General features: G+C 44.7%; 3 protein-coding genes and 1 non-coding gene across 6 annotated transcripts in view; 1 reads left to right on the forward strand and 3 right to left on the reverse strand.

Annotated features, from left to right (window-relative positions):
* Positions 1-35: 35 nt before the first annotated feature.
* Positions 36-18024, reverse strand: shrprbck1r (sharpin and rbck1 related). Of its 2 annotated transcripts, XM_085418564.1 has the most exons (14): positions 17329-18024; positions 16501-16675; positions 9383-9460; positions 9129-9270; positions 8915-9005; positions 8474-8795; positions 5679-5779; positions 5400-5570; positions 4167-4327; positions 3963-4074; positions 3660-3839; positions 3070-3168; positions 1076-1219; positions 36-912 (listed from the first exon to the last, which is right to left on the reverse strand). In XM_085418564.1, exons 1-14 carry the CDS (start codon positions 17605-17607, stop codon positions 832-834), a joined length of 2136 nt encoding a protein of 711 aa, XP_085274690.1. In that variant the 5' UTR covers positions 17608-18024; the 3' UTR covers positions 36-831. The 2 variants fall into 2 exon arrangements, with proteins under 2 accessions (XP_085274690.1, XP_085274691.1); XM_085418565.1 differs by lacking the exon at positions 36-912 and having other exon boundaries at positions 1081-1219; positions 3002-3168.
* Positions 18025-19056: 1032 nt separating this feature from the next.
* On the reverse strand, positions 19057-19129 carry trnar-ccg (transfer RNA arginine (anticodon CCG)). The gene has a single exon. It is a non-coding gene; the product is annotated as a tRNA-Arg (tRNA).
* A 1358-nt stretch (positions 19130-20487) lies between these two features.
* prlh2 (prolactin releasing hormone 2) lies at positions 20488-22375 on the forward strand. Its single transcript, XM_085418579.1, has 3 exons — positions 20488-20627; positions 21030-21213; positions 22112-22375. The coding sequence occupies exons 1-3, from the start codon at positions 20529-20531 to the stop codon at positions 22312-22314; spliced, it is 486 nt and encodes a 161-aa protein (XP_085274705.1). The 5' UTR covers positions 20488-20528; the 3' UTR covers positions 22315-22375.
* Positions 22376-22575: 200 nt separating this feature from the next.
* Positions 22576-25522, reverse strand: part of myripb (myosin VIIA and Rab interacting protein b) — a 139936-nt gene continuing 136989 nt past the window's right edge. For both annotated transcript variants that reach the window (XM_085418577.1, XM_085418576.1), the window contains one exon: positions 22576-25336. In XM_085418577.1, coding sequence (XP_085274703.1) covers positions 25293-25336 — 44 coding nt within the window. In that variant the 3' untranslated portion in view covers positions 22576-25292. The remainder of the gene's footprint in view (positions 25337-25522) is intronic.

Below are 25522 nucleotides of genomic sequence, written 5' to 3' on the forward strand. Positions count from 1 at the left end.
TGGTGATGTCATCACACAATACTCAAATGTGAGCAGTTTCTGGGGGAACACAGAGTCGTGGGTAATAAAACACGACTCTGTGAAAACAGTCTGGTTTCTCTCAGCCATCAGACCAACGGATCCCAATCGAAGGAATAATCAGACACACACTTGTTTCGGTTCAAACCTCTTTGGTAACAAGGCACCCATGCAGTCATTACACGGCATCACGCAGACGTACAAACACACACATACACACATTCAGAAATGCTTCTATATGTAACTCTGGACTCTTGCTTCATCTATTTATCACATTCATCTATCACAATGAGAAAAAATTGTCACATTTTGTTTCATTCAGAAACACCCTGCTACTGATTTTTGTGCACGAGAAACAAGGCCACTTCAGTTTTCTGTAATGCATCCAGGCTCGTAACTGCTTAAACAGAAAGTAACGCACCCGTACTGCTACATCAGCTGTGCAAACATTCTGAAAAGGCACCACATGCATTCAAAGTAAATACTCCTGTTTTTTATACCGCATAATTCTGACCACGCTCATCTTCGTTACATAACTAACCACATTCTTATTAGTGAGATGCAGCGACATGTAAAAATATTATTTCTTTCATTCGGATTCCAGTGGAAAAACCAGTGAAAATAAGTGACTGTTAGAGATTTGTTGATTAAAGATCTCAGTATGTATTTAATGTATAAATTCTGCACAGTTTTGTATTAAATATAGCTTAAATAGAAATCTCAGTCTTTCTTTCCATGCTATTGAGAGAGCAGCTTTTTTCCCCAAGTTCAGTCATTCATTCATTCGGGGCAATCTGACCCATATTGACCCTCTCAGTGGCAGTTTTGGCATTTAGGGTGACACTTTCGGTTGTTCACGTTGCAACGACATCCTCCACTGGTGTCTCCTGGACCCTTTAAAAGCAACAGAATGAGGAACATGCTTTGATGGAAAACAAGGCTTTGCAGTCTTTTTAGGTGGACATAAACAGTTTTTGAGTCTATCTGACCAAGGTTACTAAATAAAGCAAAAATAGATAAATCGTTAAAGTTAAGGTAGAAAGGACAGATTTCATACCCTTGGCCCCCAGCGTGGCCCTCTGGTTACCCAGCAGATCTCAGTGTGACAGACTGTACAGCGCAGCCAGTCACATCCATCTCTCTTCTGTACAATGATGCCACACTGTGGACAGCGCATGGCCTCCCCTGACTGCACAAGAGTCTGTTTGTGAGAGATAAAATGAGAACAAGAAAAAGAAGAAAGAATATGAGACCCGAGGATATGGAAAGCATTACCAGTATATATCAGTTTGTCTGTAAGCATTAGACCACAAAGCCATTCACTGCTTACGAGTAGAGGTAAAAATGGATCTGCAACACTGTCCCTTCTATCTCTGTGCATTACAAATAGCCTTAAAACAGTGTACAACTCAAAAGAACTCTCTGTCATGTCGCACATCCCACATACAGTACAGATGTTGTGGTTAGAAGTTCACATACACTCATCATTGGCTGTCATGGTAATTTGGGGATTTTAATGATTTCTTTGGACGGTTCTTTTTCCAGGGTGGCACTGTTCAGCATACATCTTTTGTTACTTTGTTACTTTAAAACCAAGAATTTCTTGCACAGGTTTGAATTTATTTGAGATATTCGCTAATCTACACAGATTTAAAGGTATACACACAGGCACAAATATATACATACACTCACTTAAATGTTTTAATAATTAGTGATGAAGGTTCTACAATGTGTGGTGGCACGGTGGTTAGCACTGTTGCCGCACAGCAAGAAGGTCCTGAGTTCAATTCCACCATCAGGCCGGGGTCTTTCTGTGTGGAGTTTGCATGTTCTCCCCGTGTTTGCGTGGGTTCTCTCCGGGTACTCCGGCTTCCTCCCACCGTCCAAAGACATGCAGCTTGTGGGGATAGGTTAATTGGATAATCCAAATTGCCACTAGGTGTGAATGTGAGTGTGAATGGTTGTCTGTCCCTATGTGTTGGCCCTGTGACAGACTGGCGACCTGTCCAGGGTGTACCCCGCCTTTCGCCCTATGACAGCTGGGATAGGCTCCAGCGCCCCCCGCGACCCTGAAAAGGATAAGCGGAAGCGAATGGATGGATGGATGGTTCTACAATGTCTTTTAACTTGACAAAGCCAAGGCACGCTTACGTCTTGTTAGTAATTGTGATTGACTACAACTTTTTGTTTTTATTTGCTGCATAAAAGGGATTTGTGTGCTGATCATGAAAGATGCCCCTGCTCCAAAATCAACACCATCTAGTTCAACTGAAATTTGCAGCTGCCCCCATGGACAAGCCAAATGTGTTTTATGGTCAGATTGAGCTATTTGGCCACAATTGCAAGACACATGTTTGGAGGAGTAAGGGTGTGGCTTTCAAACTTAAAAACAAAGTAAAACTGTGAAGCATGGTGGTGGTAGCATCGTGTTCTAGGATTGTTTTGCTGCCAGTGGTACTGGTACAATACACAGAATGGATAGAATAATGAAGAAGGACTACCTCCAAATTCTTCAGCTTCACCGTAAATCAACAGCTGGATGGTTGAAACTTTGATTCAGTTGGTGTTGAGACAGGACAATGATTCCAAATACACACATGAACTGGTTTTGGATTGGATAAAGCAGGCTAACATTAAGCTTCTGCAATGGTCTTCCCAATGTACAAACTTCAAACCTACTGAAGACTTGTGGATTAAAAGCGGGTCTGTGCCAAGAGACCAACTAATTTAAAGAACTCTACCAATTCTGCCAAGAAGAGTGGTTAAATATCACAGACAGAATTATAGCAGAAGCTTGTTGATGGCTACCAAAACATCTGCTCATAGTACAACTTGCTATGAGATATTTAACCAAATGTTAGTGGGGTTGTATGTATAGATCTGAGCCTGTATGGATTAGAAACTCGTGCACCCAATTCTTGTTTTTCAAAGTAATAAAAATGTATCCTGCCGTTCAAAGAAATAACTAAAAACCCCAAATTACCGTGATATTCATGCCACAAGGAATGTATGAAAACTTCTGACCACAACTCCATGTCTGTTGTAGCTCACATTTAGTAGATGTGTTGTCCTTCGAGCAGCAGAGTCATTGATAGCACGCGCTGCAAGATCGTCCTGGTACTGCTTACAATTCATACCCTCATGGATAGACTGAGGAGAAAATAGAAAGAGGAACAAATAAGGATCTTTTAAAAACTGTAATTTATGTAAATCACTCTAGGACAATTGGATAAATTCAATAAAAATGTAGCTAGGAATGAGCAAAACAGGCATTCTTTGCAGAAATAAACATTTCTTATTCAATTTGCAGTTAGCATGAGGCAACCAAACCAGTTAAAACCATGTCAATACTTGGACATTTTTTCATTTATGTACGGTATTCATTTTTACAAAGTATTTTTCATTTTTAACAGCATAATGTGCAATTAAAATGAACTGTTCCTGGCAGAAGCCACTCAAATAAACTTATTCTAAATGAGCTTGGACTAATTAATTAGTTCAAAGTTCAGTCTGCATCTCTACATAGTATATGTGCAAATCTAATGCATCACATGAGTTCAAGCAACCAATATAGGAACAAAAGACAGGAATAAATTATTAAATTTCATTTTATACCAGTATATACTGTGTATGATTTCTACCTTGCAGATTAGGCAGTTGTGTTTCTTGCAGACAGGGCAGTGGAAGACATTGACAGTATCCTCATACACACACCAGCCCAGACAGTCAGGAGTAGCACAGTGATAGCTGCCCTCACACCGAGACTCTGCAACTGAAAGGCCCCTCTGCAGCCAGCGTTCATACTCCTCTGCAGGAACCAACTGTCACCAGGAAACAGGAGGAAGATGGTGAATGTGTGCTAACACTAAAAGATAAAACTGTAGCTTTAAAAACAAAACAAAACAAAAAAAATGTGTCAGAAGCTGTTAGTTGGTCTCACTCACAGCTCTGATCTCCCTCTCCTGCAGGAAGCAGGAACAGGAGTATGTGTCATCTCTGTAGGGACAGGACACCTCGGGCTCCTCGCTCAGCATAATGACAGAGCGCAAGCACTCTCTAAGCAGGCGTGCACACAAACACAGAAAAGTCACCCAAGGTGTACAAGAAAAACAAAACAAATCAAAAAACCGCCACCCCTTAAATTTTACCTGCAAAAACAGTGCAGACACTCCCTCAGGAGGATGCCATCTCCCGGCTGTAAGCCTGCATAGCAGATCCTACACTCCACAGATTCAGGGTTAGGCACCAGGTCCTGACCATCCATCATCACCAGCCGGGCAAAGTTCTGCCTTCGCTCCTCCTCCCTCGCCTGGAAGAAGGAGCGGTGTTGTTGGAGGAGGGAAGTGAGGGTTAAAGGCAAGTTCTGTAAACTGCGCTCTTCCAGCTTTTTCTTATAATGTGCATTTTAAACTCGAAAATGCTCAAAATCCTCATTTACACAAACACAGACAAGCACACAGAGTCAAAACCTTTTATTTTTATCCATTCAGAGTATATACAGTATCGCAGTGCAAAATAAATGACTCATACATTCAACTCGGTGGCAACTATTGCTCCTAAAGAGTTCATTAAAAAGCCACTTCATTTGATTTGCTGAAAGGCTGCAGTGATTACGACTGTCACTGGATGTTCAATATGAGTAACGTCTTTTGGAGCCAGGGTCAAAATGTAAAAAGAAATCTCACAGGTTTTTTTTAAAAACCTGCCCGTCCTTGTCAGCATTACTGCTCATTCAGAGCACGTTTTCCACATTTTTCAGAAAATGTGCAAAAAAAAAAAAAAGTAACATGTTCTCACACAGCCTGTAAACTGCACGATCTTATGAATCTGCAAATATGGGATGCAACCGATGCATGAAGGCAGCTTAAAATGACTTCAGGGGTAAAATTCGACAGTTTTATTGCATAAATGTGGATATACATGAATATAGTCATGGGCAGTGGAGATGGTGCTTCAAGGATAGAAATGAACATAAGGTGTATGTCTGCCTGTGTCTGTGTGTTCAGTAGTTCTGGTCCAGGTTAAACAGGAGTGAGGTGTTTTGAAGCCCAGCACTCTTCAGCCCCTCTCTTCTCCCTTTCTCCTTCAAAAAACAGAGACAGAAGAGAAGAGAGTCAACCTGAGAGAGCCTGAAAGTTTCAATTCAAATACCACGGTTATTAATTTTTTTCTAAATAAATACATATCACCCTCTCCCTTTCATCGGTTTCACTTTGAGCATTTTGTCAAATTTGGCCAAACTGTGTGTCACTAAGTGGTGCTCCCCTCCCTGAATTTTTAACTGAGCTTTGTGTGCCCACCATCATGTTATATTCCAGAAATCATATTAAGTATGTGCACGTAAAACCATACTACCCGGAATGTATTCTTTTTTTAAATACCTGCTGGTATTGTCGGATAGCTTCTTTCTCCTTCTGAATTCTTCTGAGCTCCAGTGTATCAGGTCGATATCCCCCCGGGACAACGTAGTTCTCAGGTCGGTCCGTACTGCAGATCTCACAGCCCGGCCGTGTTGGTTTGTTAATGTAGGTGCACGAAGGACATGACCAACCCTGAAAATTTGTTTAGCGCCGTTATTCTCTACATTCTTTTTACCTTACTGAATTAACTGTGTGTCCTTTAAGTATATGTTTTCGATAGGTTGACAAAAATTACATTACCTGGGTAGGCGATGTTTTCGGGCTCAGGGCTTTATCAAGCTGAGGCATCTCTAGGTTGATGAGATCTCTGATCTCTCTGATGTTTTGCCTCTCTAAACCGCCTGAGGCATTTAAGGAGAAAAAAAAGAGACTGAGCAGCCAACATCAAATCTGCGTGCAAACATGTTTGCTCAATATGCCAGTGTGTGAAAGACTTTATGGCACCTTTATGGTGTATGCATATAGATTTAAATTGAGTAATTATTTCTTTTCCTTGGTATTCTGCTGAGTTACATTTTCATTATGTGGGCACAGACCATACAAAGTCACAGACAAACTATGTTTAGTAGGGGATTGCTCACTTTACATTATTTATTTATTTATTTTTATCTAACAATAGAAATAAGGTGTTAAACAGTCATACAAGGTGAGATCAATAAAGTCTTTGAATCTGTCACTGAAAAAAAAAAAGCCATACTTAATTTAAATGTAGTCACTATTTTTGGTCTTCTTGGGCAGTGTGCAACAACTTCAAACACTTCTGCTTCTAGATCATGTCTCAGAAACTGTGCTGTGACCTACTTTGTGTGACAAAATATTAAGTTCTTTGTCAGACAGGTCAGGAGCATGCTTGTCACTCTTTTCCCTTCGACATTCATCCCACCGTGTGAAACGTTCATTCCCCCAGCATTAGGCTGTCAATGCAGGCCACTACTGTAACGTCTCAAGGTGCCTGAGAGTTCAACACGCGCTGAACTGAGCAGGCAGAAGCTTTTTCATCACACCATCACACTCATGAGCCCTACTCTCTGTCTTCATACTCAAAAAAATATATCGATACTGCACTGTATTGCAATATTTTACATGGCTATTTTGTATCGATACAGGGGCACCAAATATCGATATTTTATGAAATAAATAAAGATATGTAAATAAATGGGAACGCTGCTCTGCTAACATGAGACGAGCCCTCTAATAGCAACAGTGTTCATCTCCTGCACGGCGATCCTGAGATAATTTTAGCTGAGCAATCTTACAATAAATCAGCTCACCCGAAAAAACAGCCAACACTGGACACACTCAGCTTGACAGAGTGTATAATTACCAATTTGTCCTCATTCAGTCACAGACTGATTCCATTGTGATAAATTGTAGTATATGTTATTGTGAGCTTATTGCAAAATGCTAAAAATTGCAATAATACTGTATCGTGGGTAGCGGTGCAACAGATCAAAAATCTCACGGTTCGGATCAGATCGGTTTTAAGTCACGGATTGGATCAATTTTCGGATCAGCAAAAATAGAAAAAAAAGACAAAAATTCGACTCGCCATTTACTTATTTAAGTATTTTTTGCCTATTAAAAAACATTCAACTGAAGACTCATTCCACACACTTATATAAAAACAAATTAAGGTGCAATATGGACATTATGGACCATGCTGGGCATCCTCTGCATCCTCTGCACACGGCCATAAACAACCAGAGGAGTCTGTTCAGTGACAGGTTGCTTCTCCCAAAGTCAAGGACCAGCAGACTTAAAAAGTCCTTTGTCCCACACGCCAACAAACTGTTTAACTCCTCGCTGGAGGGGAGAGGGAGGGGAAACGGGGACAAAGGAGGGGCGAACAAGTAAGCTGTAGTGCCTTTTCACTGTGCAATAGTTTTTGTTAATAACCAACGGTGTAATAGACTCACAATACTTGAAATGTGCCGTTCCCTTGTATTCTTATTCCTATTTATTCTTTTTATCCCTTTTGTATTCTCTGTGTTTATATATATGGTATATTTCTGCTCACATTCTGCAACTTCTGTGGGTGCTGTGCTACTGGAAACTGAATTTCCCGGAGGAACCCACCCGAGGGATAAAGTTTCATCTAATCTAATGTGATCTATAGGGCAGTACAGGGCCACTCCGCTGTGATATAACGAGCGGTCATGGTCACGTGGCTTTCCTTTGCCCTGGAGGTCCACCCATTTGTAGTTTGAGCAACAGAAGATGCCTGGGACAGTTCAGCCATAACTTTAAACTTCTCCTGCTCATACATGCTTGGAACGATCTTGTCACACTGAAGTGGACGCGCAACGAGATAGCATAGCGTGGCTCAAGCACGTTCATCACAGTTTAAACCCCTTGTTTTGCACAACGGAATACGGCCTCCTGTCTGCAACTAAACACCCCAGTAGCTTTTGTAATAACTTTAGCCCGGTCGGATTGGTCGGCAAAGGGCTGCTTAAATGCCGCAAACTCCTCTGCTCTGCCACTTGGACCGCTAGCGCTGGCCATAACTACCGGCTGACAGACTGACCTCGCGCACCATACACATACTTTTTTCTCTTTTTCGAATCTTTGGATCACGTGCGTACCGAACCGTGGAGTGGGATCGGTTCGGATTTCAGATCAACTGTGATCCGTTGCACCACTAATCACGGGTGGTCTTATGATTCACAGAATCATAGACAGATGAACACTTGCAAACTGGCAGAACAGGACTTTTAGGAACTGATCTAGAATAGCAGGAGCCCTGGAAGCAATGTGGAGGTGCACAAGAACACAACCTTAAAGAGGAGACCTTTCAATTTTAAATCACGCCAAGTTTTTGCTTTTTTGTGGGAAGACTCATCTCGTATTAGAATAACATATAGAAGATAAGAAAGTGACATACCATGGTGTATTTTTCAAAGCAATGATCACAAGGGTTTTAGTGATAAGGTGTTCAAAGGCCCTTTGTTAGTAAAGCAACAAATACACATGTGTAATTGTGATTTAAATAGCTCAGATTTCACATAAACCACTGTGAAGAGACCACATCTTACCAGTGTTAGTATTGGTACGGAGTCTAGAAGGAAGTGTGGTGTAAGGCCTCCAGTCCTGAGATGAGGGGCCATTTGCAGAGGTAGCAGGGAGTGGCGGGTTTGGAGAAGACTGAGATGAAGGGCTGAAGAGGAGGATGCTCTCCTGATCCTGCTGGAGGGCCTGCGGGGTCAAGCGAGCGTGGCGGGCTGACAAGAGGTACAAGAAGGCCGTGTCACCGTGCTGACGAACACCGTACGACGCGAGGGATCGGTTGTCGAAGCACAAGCACTGGCCGATCACCCAGCGCTGCACTCGTGGGTGGAAGCCGTATTCGAGAAACATCTAGAAAAAAAACAAAGAGAATGACGATGAATGAGAGAGAAACATTAACAGTGGGGCAGAATCGAAACCATGCTGTGAAAGGAATATGATAAACATATATATGTGTAGCTCAAATTAACCTGCTGTTTCAGCGACGCAGTAGTCATGAGTGGGAAAACTTTCACAGTGACACAACAGGATGAGGACGAATCCTCCACTACGACAGCCAAACTGCGAGACAAGATGAAACCCGTGCAAACAACTAAGATTACATCAAATTATCGAAACATAAAACTACTGATTATAGATCGTGCCGCGAAGTATCGAAATCATAACGAGTAATCGTGTTCCTACTTGACTTCATTGTATTCGTGGTCTCTGGTGGAGGGCTGGATCCTAAGTGCAGCACGCTGATGGGCGAGCGTAGCAGCAAAGGCAGAAGCAGACTGCATGTCACCTGCCTCTATCGCCTTGGTCAGCTCTATACAAGTGTCCTCTGCAGATGAAACAAATGCACGCATGATGAAACACAGAGAGACATGCAGAGATCAGAAGGGCGCTAACAACAAATAAATGAATGAAAACAGAAACAGAGGTGTCACACTCACCTGTTTGCTGCAAAGCTAAGGTGTTCTGATGATGGGGACCGTCAGGGGGCTGCTGTGGCTCATTATGGTGAGAGAAGGCTGCCAATATATAAATTTGAAACCCAGAGGGGGGAAAAAGATTTTAACTAAACAGATTTCAAAGACAAGAAAGAGATAAAGAAAACACATTAAGCTCCAGAAGAAACTCAATCATTCTGTGATTTTATCATTTCGCAAGTTTGTGTGAATTGAGCCCTGAGGGGGAAGCAAGGCAACGTATGGAAATATGAAGAGTAACAGCTAACGTCTGCCACTCGGTTTCCACTATGAAAGTGGAATCAGTTGACAGTGCTGTGCTTGGTTCCACAGGGCTAATTTGAATATCAGACCATCACTTCCACAGTTTGTATCCCAGTCACGCACACAACGCTGCACTTTTTCAAAAAAGAGAGGTCCCCATTGTTTGAGTGCAACGCTGTCGAGCAGCCGTGCAGACCAGGAAAGACGCGCAGTGCTTCATGCAGGTCCAAGTAATCGCTCTCGATTTTATTTTAATAAATCAATGTGTATGTCACGTTTATCTTATACGGTTTAACATGTACGAACTTACGTTTTGCATATATTACTCATGTTGCCTGTCCGATAATTTGTACAGCACTGTTGTTGCGTTTGCTTAGCTAAAAACATGCTTAAATAAATTTTAATTGATTGGATTTTGTGAAACTTCAAACATACAGCCAGCGGCACGAACAACTATTTTTAGCCATGATGAGAACAAAGAGCTCTCAGCTCACACAGGCCTCAGCATCCTTCAGTCAGCATGGGCAGTAACACATATACCGGAGAAGTTAAGGGAAGGGTAGGTCACAACAAACACCGAAGTGACGCAGGTTTGTTCTCTGTATTGTATGTTAAAAAATAAGGAAAAATGCTCAGGGCATGATTTAAACGATGCTCACTTTACTTAAAACGACACTTTATAGCTTTACGAACATCACAATGATGTCATTATTAGCCTACTGAGACAATCTGAGGTTTATCGTTCATCAGAGTATAAACCCTATACTCTGATGAAGCTTGGAATGGTGAGGTTCATGGTGGTGTTGCTACCAACCACTGAACACAGTCAATTTTATACCTTAATTTGCACAAACACAAGTTCCCTACAGGGTGGATCAGCATAACAAAAGCATCCTACAATATTTTGCAAATTTGAATGCATTTGCACCATGGTGGTGTGGGGTTATAATATTATCTTATGCCATGTTATACCCCTGATTAATGATTGTGAAAGTATTATGTAGTTTTAGTTTGTAGTATTCTCCTGAATTAGAAGAAGGTGATAACTATTACAGTTATTAAACTGATTTGTATTACATTAGACTGCTGATTCAGTGTGAATGAATGATATTGTTCATGATGCATTATACTGCTGAGTTATAAGAAATACTGTTTTCGGAGAGTCAGGACTTTGCTTTTTCTGATAGTAGAGGAGACAGAGAGCACATTCCACGGGAGCTTCACCCCCACCGTTGCCGCCGTTGTTAAAGGCAGACAAAATAGGGAGCCAAGGCCATAAGTCAGGCTCGCTAGGAGTTAGAAAGAATGAATGTTTAGGTTTTTACGACTAGGTGGGGGCCACTAAATGCTATAAGAGTTTGAGTAACCCTCCACCAGTTGGAGATTTGCTGTGACCCTCTGCATGCATGTCTCCCCATCCGGATGGTTGATGCTCAAAAGTGTTGAATTGTAGTGTAACGATGGTTAAGTGTTATTGTACAGTGACATGTTGGTGATCTCTGCACACTGTTGTTGTTCCTTTAAGATTCATGTTTGGTTGTGGTGTACAGGAAGGGGTGGGTGGGACCTGGTTGTTCTGTGTGTGTGCCAGGCTGAAGAGAGGTGGAGTTCGAGAGCGCTTCCCCCTGAGTTAACAACCCGCTGGCTTATGTGCCAAATAAACGGACAAACTGAGACCCCAACCGTCTGGTTCTTGTGAACGTTACATTGGTGTCAGAAGTGGGATAAAGAAAAAAGAACCCCAGAACGCCCGACACCCTGTTGCTGGCGACGCTTGCCGTTACGAGACGAGGATGTTGCCGGGCAAGATTAAGAAGGAGACGGAGGAGAGGGAGGTTCGTCCGCGCTCGCCCGCCCATGGAGTGAGGGAAACGGCGCTGCGGCTGTCTGCCGAGGCTGGATTTTCTCCAGGTTTCACTAGGCTCGGGAACTGTTCGCACAGCGGCCGCGATTCCGGCGGGAAGGAGTCGACCTCGCTTGGCGCGCCGTCACGTGATGTAAACAAACATGGCGGCGCCCAGCAAGCTGCAGCGAATATAAAAACGCCTAAGTTCAGCGGCAAGACGCCATGGGAAGTGTTTATCGCACAGTTCGAGCTGTTAGCTGTCGCAGCTGGCTGGTCTGAGGAACATAAAGCTCTCCAACTGGCTTTGTGTCTGTGTGAGGATGCAGCTGCATGCCTGCTGCTGCTGACCGAGGAGCAGAGGGGAGATTATAATGCTCTGGTCGGAGCACTTCAGAGGCGCTTCGGGCAGTATAACCAACCAGTGCTGCTGAGGTCGGAGTTCCACAACAGACGCAGATTGCCAGGCGAGCCCCTCCGCATTTTGGCCCATGAAATCGAGTGCCTTTGCCGGAGGGCGTATGACAGCATGCCACCATCAGTGCAAGGGCACTCGAGACGCCAGCGGGCTTGTGCAGTTTGGTGCAGGCGGCTTCGCTGCAGTCGCCTTCCCCTCGGACTGGCCCACACCGCCGACCACAGAGCTGCTGGGGATGTGGACAACCCGGACACCTCATCAGGCAGTGCCCCAAGCTTGCAGCGGTTCAGGGAAACGCCCACGGGCCCGTGTAGGCGGGAGTACACGGGCCTGGGAGAACGACATCCCCACACCACCGCCACCTCCACCCGGTGCGGCCATCGCTGTGGGCTGGACCCAGGTTGGCGGCTTTTGCCATGTTCCAGTGACGATCGCGGGGGTGTCCTGTACGGCCCTGCTGGACACGGGGTCCAATGCAACGCTGGTCCGACCCGATATTGTCCCAACCGGAGCTGCTGTGCAACCGACTAATGTGCAACTTAAGACTGTGACCGGTGATCTGGCCCCAATGAGAGGGAGGGGAGTGTTCCAGTTCAAGGTGGGGGACCTCGGTGTGTCTTATGCTGCCTGGGTGGCTGACGTGCAGGACGCCTGCATCCTTGGGCTGGATTTTTTACGAGCCATTGGCGGTGTACTGGACTTAGGCAAAGGCTTCCTCGTAACCCCTGATGGGAAGAAGGTGCCGCTTATTCCTCCCCCGGTCTGCACAGCATCTGCCGCGGCGTCCACCTCCACCGCAGAGACCGCTGCAGACCCGCCAGCAGAACAGCGAGCGGAGGAGGAGGAGGAGAGGCTCTTAGCAGTGAGGAGTATCTGGTCAAAGAACTGTGAGGGGCTGACTCCACAGCAGCAAGAGAGTCTATGGCAGGTACTAAAAGAGTTTAGTGACATTTTTGCCCTGAAAGAAAGTGATGTTGGCTTGACACACTTGGTAGAGCACGTCATTGAGACCGGGGATGCCCAGCCTATTAAAGTGCGCCCACGCCGCCTGCCCCTGGCTCATCAGGAGGCTGCGGACAGAGAGTTGTGTGAAATGATGAAGGCGGGCATCATAGAGCCATCTGATAGCCCGTGGGCCTCCGCGGTGGTGATGGTGCCTAAGAAAAAAAGTCCTAGGATGCGTTTCTGTGTGGACTACAGACCACTCAACAAAGTGACGAAGAAGGACTCTTACCCCCTTCCCAGGATTGATGAGTCTCTCGACTTAGTAGCCGGGTCCTCCTGGTTCTCCACCCTGGACCTGCGGAGTGGCTACTGGCAGGTGCCACTGTCCCCGGAATCCAGACCGAAGACAGCCTTCTGCACTAACAGGGGACTATGGCAGTTCAAAGTCCTGAGCTTTGGTCTTTGCAATGCTCCTGCGACCTTCGAGAGGCTTATGGACAGTGTGCTGGCTGGCGTCCCACGGCAACGGTGTCTGGTTTACCTGGATGACCTTCTAGTGCACGGGAGCTCCTTTGATGCTGCCCTGGATGCCCTGAGACAAGTGTTGGAGAGGGTGGCAGCTGCAGGCCTGAAGCTGCACCCCGACAAGTGCCACTTCATGAGGAGGGAGGTGGAGTTTCTGGGCCACAAGCTGGGTCGTGAGGGCATCAGCACGTTGGAGGAAAAAATTCACACCATTACCGAGTGGCCCACACCAGCAGACCAGAAACAGCTCAAAAGCTTCCTAGGACTGGCGTCTTATTACAGGAGGTTTGTGAAGGGCTTTTCCTCCATAGCCGCACCACTCTTCCACCTGCTGCAGAAGGACCGTGACTTCATCTGGACCCGGGACTGTCAGCAGGCGTTCGACACCCTCCGCAGATCGCTGACAGAGTCTCCAGTCCTTGCCCCCCTGACCCCGCCCTGCCTTTTGTCCTGGACACTGACGCAAGTAATGTGGGGCTGGGAGCGGTGTTGTCGCAGGTTGGGCCGGAAGGGGAGAAGGTGGTGGCGTACTTCAGCCGGGTCCTGAACAGGAGTGAGCGGCGCTACTGTGTCACACGACGAGAGCTGTTGGCTGTGGTGGCGGGGGTGAGACACTTTAAGTACTACCTGTGCGGCACAGCATTTGTTATCAGAACTGATCATGCTGCCCTTCAGTGGCTGATGTCTTTCAGGGAGCCAGAGGGACAGGTGGCTCGCTGGCTGGAGGAGCTCCAAGCCTTCAATTTCACTGTGGAGCACAGAGCAGGGACGCACCATTCTAACGCAGACGCCCTCTCTCGTCGCCCATGTGCTGCAGCTGGCTGCCGTTACTGTGAGAAGCGAGAGGAAATAGAGCGGGAACTCACGACAATAGACGGAGCAGCACAGCTCGCCTGCAGGGCTCTTCTGATGGTGGATGCAGCGGAGTGGAGGGCACGGCAGGAACAAGACACGGACCTGCTGCCGGTCCTGCAGTGGCTGGAGAAGGGGGAGCAACCCCTTTGGGATGAGGTCACTGGGTTTTCCATCTGTACCAGGGGGCTATGGGCCAAGTTTGCAGCTCTCAGGCTGAAGGAGGGGGTGTTGGAGCGTGCCTGGAAGGATCCTGCCACGGGGGAGGAGAGGTGGCAGGTTGTGGTGCCAAGGTCGCTGAGGTCAGCTGTGCTGGAAGCCTGCCATGGGAGCACTGGCTCCGGCCACTTTGGGGTCTCCAAGACTCTCCGCCGCCTCCGCCAGGGCTATTACTGGGGTCAACAGCGGAGGGACGTGGAGGACTTTTGCCGCAGCTGTGATGCATGTTCCTCACACAAAGGGCCACAGGACCAGTCCCGGGCTCAGCTTCAGCAGCAACCAGCAGGAGCCCCAATGGAGCGAGTAGCTGTGGACGTCATGGGCCCATTTCCTCGCACAGACAGAGGAAACCGCTATGTTCTTGTGGCCATGGACTATTTTACCAAGTGGCCGGAAGCATACGCCATCCCAGATCAGGAGGCTGAGACGGTCGCTGATGTATTAGTGGAGGGGATGTTCAGCCGCTTTGGAACAGCAGAGACCCTCCACAGTGACCAGGGGCGTAACTTTGAGTCCAAGGTATTTGCTGCCATGTGTGAACGCCTTGGGACTAAGAAAACCCGCACCACCCCACTTCACCCCCAAAGCGATGGGCTGGTGGAAAGGTTTAACAGGACGCTGGCCCAGCAGCTAGCCATCCTTACCTCAGAACACCAACGGGACTGGGATTACCATCTTCCCCTTACCCTCATGGCCTACAGGTCGGCAGTACAGGACTCCACCCAATGTACGCCTGCCCTGCTCATGTTAGGGAGAGAGCTGAGAACTCCTGCAGAGTTGGCTTTTGGGAAGCCCCCGGACGCGCCAGAGGCACCACCGGGCCGGGACTACGCAAGGAAGCTGCAGGACCGGCTGGATTCTGCACATTCCTACGCCCGAGAGCAGCTGGCGAAGGCAGGCCTGCGCCAAAAGAGGAATTACGACATCACCACTAAGGGGAGGCACTTCCATGCTGGGGAGCTGGTGTGGGTCTACAGCCCAAAGAGGAAGAAGGGACGGTGTCCTAAACTGGATAGCAGCTGGGTGGGGCCTTGCAGCGTCCTAGAGCGAGTAGGGGAGGTTGTTTACAGGGTGCAGTTGCCTCCTAGGGGGAGGATAGTAGCGCTGCACAGAGACCGGATGGCCCCCTACAGAGGGCAGTCCCTCCCCTCCTTTCCAGAGGGACGTGTACAGAGCGTCCGTGACCCTGCTCAGAGGGACCCCCAACCGGGGCTGCGTTCCCCTCCCTCGGACTCTCCACCCCAAAGCCCCGAAGCTCCGCGTCCACCTCAGGGGCTCAGGAGGTCAAGGAGGGAACGTAGGCTACCACCCCGCCTCAGAGACTGTGTCGTTCCCTCGGGGACGAGGAACTTATTGCTGGGGGGGCAGTGTAACGATGGTTAAGTGTTATTGTACAGTGACATGTTGGTGATCTCTGCACACTGTTGTTGTTCCTTTAAGATTCATGTTTGGTTGTGGTGTACAGGAAGGGGTGGGTGGGACCTGGTTGTTCTGTGTGTGTGCCAGGCTGAAGAGAGGTGGAGTTCGAAAGCGCTTCCCCCTGAGTTAACAACCCACTGGCTTATGTGCCAAATAAACGGACAAACTGAGACCCCAACCGTCTGGTTCTTGTGAACGTTACAGTATGTAATAAAGTAATTGTTGATTGAGCATTTATACACCGAGTATTGTCCTTCCTTCAGCCCAAAGATCGAAAGAATTGGGAGGATTTAACAATTTAAAGCCAATTAAAGCTATTGCCTCACATCAAGAAGTTCCTGGGTTTGACTCTACCATCCGGCACTAGCCTTTATGTGTGGAGTTTGCATGTTCTCAGCGTGTCTGAGTGGGCTCTCTCTGGTTACTCTGGCTTCTCCCACAGTGCAAAGACATGCAGTTAGCGGGGTTAAATTATTTGGTTATTTTAAATTTGTCATGTGTTAATGGTTGTTTTTCTGGGTCAACTGGATAAGCAGAATAAAAAGGCTAGATGGACTTTGCTCCAAGGCCAAATATCTGTTTGTCATCTACAAGTATTTGCTCTCCTGGGTGACTGACCTCTGTGTGCTTCTCTTAGTGACGACATCACCACAGTAGCCCACTCCTGGGCTTCCTGCTCGCAGCGAAAGTTGAAGCTGATGCGATCATTGGGAGGAACGGCCAAACTCAGCTCGTGGCACTTTGGCGACTTCACCTCGTAGTTCACGCTCCTCAAATCAAACTCGGCGATGGTCTGAAATAATAAAGAGCGAGCGACAGTCAGAGGAAATCAAAGGCTGTCGTTTTTGTCACTGTGTGATGGATTTGTCTAAACTTTAATTTCCCACTATATTGTAAAAAAAATGTAGTTAGATAAAATAGACATGTGTATAAAACATAACATTTGCTTCCAAGCAAAGTGGCCTGAATCTGTCCCCCTTGGTCATGGGTGCCCTTTAAAAACACCCAAACAACCTGTGCAAAGAGGATATGGACAGACATTAATTTCCTTCACAAAAGAGTGGTAAAAATGGTAATATCTATTAAAAAAAAAAGAACCTGCCTTGCCAAAAAACATTTTAATATTTAATGATTTAGAATCACTACCTCAAGTTGTCAAGGGTATGGCCTTTGCATAAGGCAATTTACATAAGAAACTTAAGACCCTGGAGGGTCTGCGGGGATTTCCTAGACCAGGATGGCTTTGGTGTAAAGCCAGAAAACTGTAAATCACTGCACTGCTTGAGGTAGTGCTCATTAAAAATAAACCTGGACAACATAAAGCCTTGCATTGATGTGGAGGTACATCTAGAATACATCTCTTTCCTATTATCTTTTCACAGCCTGTTAACAACGTTTAAACACACATACCACAACAAGCCAACCCCCGCACTGCTGTGAACTCACCACACTCCGGCCAGTCCCGCCGTTCTCCAGGAGCGACAGCCGGAATTCCCCGGATTTCCCCGGGTCCATGCTGAGCTGCAGTCTCAGTGACTCATCACCTGCTCCCGGAAGACACAGCGGCCGAATCCCAGAATGGCACACTGACACCCGAACCGACATGAGGACGGTGTGGCAGCCAAGTTGAGACTGCGAGGCCCCATAGTGGCTGGGGAACGCGGCGGAGTGGTCCGGTGTGTGATCGGGGGAGGAGTGAGCCCAACCGCCTGAACTCAGCGACATCCTGCCCGAAGACTCATGTAGAAAATAGTTCCAGCGGAGTCCCGTCTGCCTGTCTGTTTACCTCCTGTCCCGCGTTCTTACCTGGTCTCGGCTTTCCTTTCTTTTACATTTCTGTCAGTGAGTCGTTTGACTGGTTATTTGACAGAGTCAGTGTCAACAGGAAGCAAGTGCGCAGAGTCGGAGAACTATTTTAGAGCCACTTCCAAAAAGTCAAACGCGAGCGATGTTTCACTTCTCTCTTCTTTTTTTAGAGAAAGCTCCGTTTCAGGCAGATTCGGTGTGTCTTATTTTGGCTTCTAAGTAAAGTTCCTTTGCCTGTAGTCCCATAAATACCGTCCTGACTCCAAGGTTATGGTAGTAGTTTGAGACTGGTATCGATATGTTGCTGTTTGCTTTCATTTCACATTGCGCATGCGTTCCTCGTTGGGTGACGTATGCCGCTGTAATATTTATGAATCATGTGAACGCTGTTTCTTTTTTTAGCTGCACCGAAGATTCACTTCTTTCTTGTCTCTTAACACACTGTATATTTATATATTGCACACATATATTTGTTTGCGATGTAGTCCAGTAAAAAAGTCTATGTGCGCATTTGACCACAGAGAGGCAGCAAAGCATTCAGTTTACAAAAACGGTGGATGCATGTTCCCGGTATCTTCTAAATAATTCATGTCTGTGGAAATATATATAGTATTTATATAAGATTTTCAAGATCAACAGTGACTCCGTGTAAGCAAAGGAGTTTTTTTTCAGTCTGCATTCGTTTTAGTTCTCACTTTTTGAGACTTTGTTAAGTGTCCTTTTTAGTAGTCTCGACCCAGGTGAGACTTAAACCCACAACCACCAGCTCCAGAGGATGGTGCCTTGTCCATTAGGCCTCTGGGCCTCTCTGGTCCATTGCTCTCATCTGATGGCCTGAAAATGGCTTTTGTGACATTCAACAGAAAACATTTACCAGCCATCTATTCAACAGTGACCTTTCGTAAAAGGTTTACTTTTAAAATATTCATGTCCTCACAAAAATAAAAATTTTGTGTCCTTTTTTTAATGTCCTTTTCGCCCCCTGAGCTGTCTGTGTGTAAGGTTTGTGGATGTAGAATGTTTGTCTATATAAATGGCCTTTGTTCTGAATTCAAGATGCAAGGCAAATACCTCCTGTTGTCTCATCCTCACACGCTTTAGATCATGGATAGTGTGTCAGCAATGTAGGAAAGAAGAGAAATGCTTTTGATCAGGGAGATCGAACCCAACATGGTATGCCACATTCAACCCTCTTTGATCTCAAGTGGGACAAACTCCCGTTTTTGCCAGTGTAAAGATGTTTAACTACATTAAAGAAAACTTACTTAAGTGTAGCATGAATCACAACAGGGAGGACTTTATCAGTAGGGTTAGGAGCCTGTGCCAACCTGCTTTAAATTACTAACCCTATTGATCCCCATGTATTCTTGACCCAGGTGGGACTTGAACCCACAATCCCCAGCTCCGGAGTCTGGTGCCTTGTCCATTAGGCCACTAGGCCACTGGCTCCACTTGGCTGCCATTTATAAATAATTAACATATCTTGATCTTTCAGCTATATTATTCATAGCATGTCATGGAGAAGGAAGCCCTGCTGGTTACCTGGTGCTGTGACTTGATCAATACTTCTATAACACAAAGAAAGCTAATCAGCGATTATTCGGGGACCTATGACCCCACAGTCACGAGAGAAAAGTTTAAAATGAAAGATACTGCAATGTCGTGTGTTTTTGCTTTCAGGCAGGAAAATGTGCAGCTGGAATTATCTGGGCAGGAGAAAACAATGCTAACACCCATCACAGCAGTGAGATAAAACATTGCACACAAGGAACTGAGAACATTTTTCTGTGCCCTTTTTTAAATGTATTCGTCTGCAAAATGCATCCAAGGGTGACACCAGCAAATAAGGGTTCCCTGTCATAAATCTAATTTGCTTCATTATTTATGGATTTTTCCACGTTGTGTTGCAATTGCACATCCTCAGGTTGTTATCTTCTCATTACTGCAGCCACACTCTGCAACATACAATCTGATCTCAGCCATGACGCAATTATGGCTGCTCTAATCGGTAGGAGGGGCACAAAAGTGCTGCCGCAGGGTGGAGTTGTGTACATGAACATAAACACGTGCTATCAGTGATAGTCTGTGTAGTTTTAGATGGAGTTGAATAATTATTTGATGTGCATTTGAATGGATGCATACTGTAACATAACTGACAAAAATTACAGATGTATTTTTTTGGTTTGAATAAAGTACACCTGCTTGTTAGGCACACCTTCAAAGCAGTTTGTGTTACAGTTTCTTGACTTGTACAGATGCTGGTTTGGGCCCCAAGGCAGCTTTACACCTCAATACATTTGAAAATCTCTCCTCACCATGCATAGCATCTCACTTGTGATTCACTGTCACCTTTCAGTACCTACCAGTGGCAAATATAGCATATTTCCACTTACTTCTTCCTCATGTGTAGCACTGTGAGTGTATGTGACTTTTCAGCGCCCGTCATGAATCACTGAAGTTCCAAAAGCTTGTGAGAAGACATCTTAACCAAGAAGCATTTTGCAGAAGCCGATGGTGTGCTACCCAGTCCCTATCAAGCTGATTGATGAAAGGCTAATCATAAAACGCCCACCAAAGCTCCGGTTCATTGTCTCACAGACCTACTTGGGCTGGTGGGTCTCCCCATGTTCATGAATTTAAAGGTGTCTGCATGTCATTGACTTGCTGATGGACTGCTCTGCTGCGTGACAGACGTCAGGGAAACTCTGAAAGCAAACCTCCATTCTCAAAAGGATGAGTGGGGGTTTAAAGAGTGGGAGGAGCAGAGGAAGGGTGATGCATCCAGTAGTCTGGGATCACTGTGGCTGACTGACGTTCTTGATTCATCATCCAACAGCCTCATGGGCAGCATGGAGATATATATAAGCTGGGGCACACCTGCCAACAATAAAGACTCAAGACGTCCACCAACTGACCTCAGCCTGTTACCAAAGTTCAGGGTAAGTATTTACCATTTGGGGTTTGCATTTTGCATGTCTAACGCAAAATGCAAATATTTTTACTTTGCTTTTAATAACTACAGTTGTGCTAATTGCGGCTAATTATACTATTTCAACCTGCACATAATCCCAAAGGATCTCTGATTTATAACCATCACAAAGTTTCTATCATCATTAAGAATTATGAAATTCAAGTTTTCAGATTACAGTTTCAGTGATTAGTCCCGAGGTTTAAAAGACTTAATCCTACTTGAAACGGTCTTTCGTTAAGTTTTACTATTGGGCGCAAAAAAGGCACAACAGTTTTATCAAGCTCTGTCTTTTCTTGGTTTTGCGAATAGCTCCTGTTTTCAGTGTCTTCTCAAAAGTGATAAGTTACTTATAACTGCGTCCTGTCTTTAGTGCCTTGAGCGACACCGCAGCATGCTGCCCGTGAGAGCGGCTGATGTCCGGCACTGCGTCCTGACGAGCCGCTGGCTGCCCGCAGCTCTGGCGCTTCTCCTCCTTCTCTCCTCCAGCTTCAGCCGCGCTCACAGCACCACAGTGGAGCACGACTTCCACATTGTTCATAATGTAGACAACAGAAGTAAGACCCGTTTTCTTTAAATCATTCCGATTTGACTTTCCCGATAAGGATCAGATGGGATTTACGCGCTCAAAAAGAAAAAAAAGAAGAAGAAGAAAAGAAAGCTAAATAGGCTATTACACTTTATTAAATCAACCACAATTTAATAAAGTGTGTGTCTGAGTGTATGGAATTCAATAGATCTAATGTAATTATTTCTTAATAATCCTATTATATCCATTGAAATCTTTATTTCCAGTTATTAAGTTTAAAGATATGCTGTCTGTCAGTGTAACCAGGAGACTTTCTGTTATTAGACTTTAAACTGATTTGGTTAATTACACACTGTTTAATTCAGAGTGAGGAAATGCTAACCGGGTTTCACCTTCCACCAGCCATCAAATGTAAATTCAGTATGTGGTTGTGTCATTATTGGAGTACTAATACTGGCTCCCCACGCTGGATATTTTGTTACTGAATTAAATGTTTTGATAGAAACGCATTTGTTAATTTATTAATACTGTTGATCGGCCTTCTGTGTTGTTGCACACTAAACGTTCTGAACAGATGTGAGCATTCATGCGTTTCAGGAGTTGTTTAAAGACTGAAAACATATTTGGCAGTTAATTTGAAAGGCTTTCAGACTTTACATGATAATATATCAGAATACCATTGTTTTAGGTCTGAAGGATAGCCACTAAAAGACAATTTTTTTTAAAAAAGGGAGGGGGGAAAAGGCAAAATCATGCCGTTTTGTGGCTGTAATAGTAGTATTTGTCCTCACAGTCCGTCCACTAACAGAATATTTAACCACCACTTTCCTAAATATTTATTCTGTTTTCAAACATAGCTGTTAACATCTTGTATGGATCCCTTGCTTTATGTGGCACTGATAAACTTGTCTCTGCTTGGTTTCCAGGTCCAGAGATAGATCCATTCTGGTATGTGGGGCGTGGGGTGAGACCCATTGGGCGCTTTGGGAAGAGGCACAGCAGTCTGGAGGCTCTGGGCAGCGATGGGATGCCCGTCGTCAGGACGTTGGAGCTGCTGCTCAGCAGCCTGAGAAACAAGGAGAACCTTGGAAAAGTGCTCGACGGGGAGGACGGTGATTGGCTACCGTGATGTGCTCTCCTCCCCACATCCAAAAACTCCGTTTTATTTTTCGTTTGTCATTTTTTAAAAATCGACACTATATACACGTCTTCATAATTATATTTCTCTTGTGTCTGTTATGAGCCTCACCCATGTCTGTACATAAAAATGCACTCTACATTGATTAATAAATCAGGATGTCATGATTATATCTGTTGACAACCTTGCTTGTAACTTTCGTGAGTGTGAAGGCAAACATTTTCTTTGAAAAAACAAGCAAACAAAACACAATTTTAAGTTTGCGAATTTTATTTATTTCATAATACATTTTTTTCTCAGAGTACTGTGGCACATAGAGAATCTGCATTTTTTTTCTTTTTTTGCTTGTTAATAATTTCCCCAACATATCGTATGGATTGCAACAAACAATTGCACATAAAAGTGAATGGCCCGCCTGTGGAGCTGTGCACAGTGAACCTCTTCATAGTCGTTCACACTGGATTTAAACAGGAACAAAAGCAACATTTGTTTTTAGCTCTGGGAGAATCTCATCACTTCTCAGTATCCGCGACACTGTTCCAACAACCAACGAGACGTCCTGTGCAAATCCAGCCTCACAAGTCATGACAATTATACACAGTCTCTTGCACAACACTGAACGATTTGTCAACTATGATTGGGCAATAAACACATTATCATATCATATCCATGTTTTTCACACATATAGTATATTAACAAATTCTGCAATGAGATATTGTTACTTTTTTTATTATTTTTTTCACATTAGAAAAATACAGGACACTGATGATTGGACCCTTGTGGCTGTGCTTCTTAGAGAGACATTTTTCATCAGTTTGATAAAGCCAGAAACATGCTCTTTTTTACATCAACACCTCTGGAGAACAAGATTGACAAAAAATACAAGATCAATGTGCAAACCCAAGATGCGAAAGGCTGGGGATGAAAAGGTCACTAATAGAAGGGGCAGAGCATTCATACAGAAGATCATCACACCTTTCAAACACTATCAGAGAATCCAAACATGCTCTTATTAAGCTGGAGCCAAAGCAAGAACTCTGATAACTGTATGCATGGCTAACTTAAAATCTCCCAAAACTGAAAGGCAGTATTCTCGTGTTTAAGGAGTACAAGTGTGCCTCTCATCACCTGTGTTTTCAAAGCATTTACCATCGTCATTACTGGCAGAACATCGAATGGTAAATGCAAGCTTACACTGAAAGCAATTTGAGTCATCACACATAAGAGAGTCTGGTAGGACTGACTGAGGTGGGTTCCTTTGAGGAGAGAATAAAGCCTTTAATTTGCAATAGTACTTATTTCAGTGGTATTGCATAAAAACGTTCAGTACAAAAATAAATTGCTCGTAACAAAATCATGGTTTCATGGCATTTGTTATATAGCCCGTCAGACTTTCTTATGTAAAAATCTTTACAAGAATCTTTGAATGCAACACAAAAGATCAGACGTGACCCCGGTAAAGGGAAAACATGAAAATACTCTTTTCTTTCTCCTTAAATAAAAGGCCACAACGTTTAAAAGTAAACAAAGAAAGTGACAGGGAGGAGGAAGAATGGCTTTGCGTTGGAGAAACTACATATGTCACGGAGGAGGATTTTCAGACCCAACTTGAATGTCAGATGGATGCCATCTTCATCTGCTTTATCCAAGGCCGGGTCGCGGGGGCAGCAGCCTAAGCAGAGAGGCCCAGACCTCCCTCGCCCCAGCCACCTCCACCAGCTTATCCAGGTGTTCCCCCGGATAAGCTGGATGGATGCTCCATGCAAACTATTTTTTTAATTTTGATCTATTTAAATGTTGTAACCCACAATTTCCAATATGTGAATGTATCTACAAATCAGCTTTTTCTTTCCTAAATAAATTTACACACTCCTCACCAGTGAAATGTCAGCATGGCAAATGGATGCTTAGCTTAGCTGAGAGACTAAAAAAGGAGGAAGCGGTGAGCTTGGTTCTGTCCAGCTCCCTTCGGTTTCGGATTATCATTAGCTGCCCATTTCTCAATTTGACCTCTCCTTTTTTCTTGATACAAGTTTGACAGTTTGCCTTGACAGTGGCTGGACTAAGTTACTTAGGTCACAGCAAGAAATTAAATGATTATATTTCCAACATGTTGACCTGGTCTTTTAACTAGCTTAATTTCTTCTCAGCTACAGTTTCTCAATGTGCTATTCCTTTATAGTCATCAAGCACATGGTGCAACGGACAAAACCTCCCCCAAACAAAACCAAAACACTGGTGACGTGATACTTTGAACATCTAAACAGCTCTTTTTTCCAACTCTTTTCTGGTCTGCTTGTGATTTGTATAAATCAGTAAAATATTGAAGGTTACAATCATCCCCATTTGGTGATTACCATCTGATAGCTATATGCGGGTGGATATTGACAATCATCAAAAAAACAAAACAGTTTGAATAAATCCCCCGTAACATTTCTTGGTTCATGGTGACAAAGACGATGCAGTATAAAACATGGCTCAGCCTCTTTTCAGGACACTGAATCACACAAATTTTCTTATGATTTTCCACAGCTTCATTGCACATTAATTCACAACACTCTTGCAAACAGATAGAAAACTGAGTTTTTCTTTATCTGTACATATATATTCTTTTAAGTCGGTTTATGAGGAGTGTTTGCAGATCTTAAGGCAGAGAAACCGACTGTTAAATAACATATTTCTGTGTGTGTGTGTGTGAGTCTATGTGTGTGCAGTAAGGAGGAAAAACAGCATGAAATAGATCTTGTTAAAAGAGAAAGATCCAGCGATGTCTTCTTTGATCTCTTTAACTGATGGGTACTGAGCTTGTGTGAGGAATGAGTGCTGAGTTGGGTTACACAGGGCAGGTGGTGGCCCCTGCTTGGCCTGGAGCTAGAGGCAGATGCTGGGTCAAGGCACTGGATGTGAAGAGCCCCTGTCCCTGGGGCTTGAAAATAGCCCTGAGGGACTCATTGTACTGTTGACTGTCACTATGGCCGAAATACTTTAACCTGCTGCTCTGGCTCCAACTTCTCTGAAATGAGAATAAATGCCACATTTTTATTTTAAGAAAAGCACGTGTGTCTTGATTCATGCTCAATCATCCAGGTAAGGAAATCCCCAAAAAGTTGATTCTGTTCATCTGGATATATCGTTTTCCCGATGGTGCTACATCCAGATGAACAGAATCAACTTTTTGGGAAAAATCACATATATGTGT

Source organism: Rhamphochromis longiceps, linkage group LG9 (assembly GCF_057381845.1).
Source record: "Rhamphochromis longiceps isolate RC_006_pf linkage group LG9, R_longiceps_female_GT1.1, whole genome shotgun sequence".
In the NCBI taxonomy this organism is placed as follows: Eukaryota; Metazoa; Chordata; class Actinopteri; order Cichliformes; family Cichlidae; genus Rhamphochromis; species Rhamphochromis longiceps.

Bases quoted from the DNA above. Each gene is read 5' to 3' on its own strand.
- shrprbck1r (XM_085418564.1), bottom strand. From the start codon at position 17,607: ATGTCGCTGAGTTCAGGCGGTTGGGCTCACTCCTCCCCCGATCACACA. The intron at 16,676-17,328 runs GTGAGTTCACAG...TTATTATTTCAG, and splicing joins GCGGGACTGGCCGGAGTGTG to ACCATCGCCGAGTTTGATTT. The intron at 3,840-3,962 runs GTGAGTGAGACC...TCCTGGTGACAG, and splicing joins AGGAGAGGGAGATCAGAGCT to TTGGTTCCTGCAGAGGAGTA.
- prlh2 (XM_085418579.1), top strand. From the start codon at position 20,529: ATGGGCAGCATGGAGATATATATAAGCTGGGGCACACCTGCCAACAAT. The intron at 20,628-21,029 runs GTAAGTATTTAC...TCCTGTCTTTAG, and splicing joins GCCTGTTACCAAAGTTCAGG to TGCCTTGAGCGACACCGCAG. The intron at 21,214-22,111 runs GTAAGACCCGTT...CTTGGTTTCCAG, and splicing joins TCATAATGTAGACAACAGAA to GTCCAGAGATAGATCCATTC.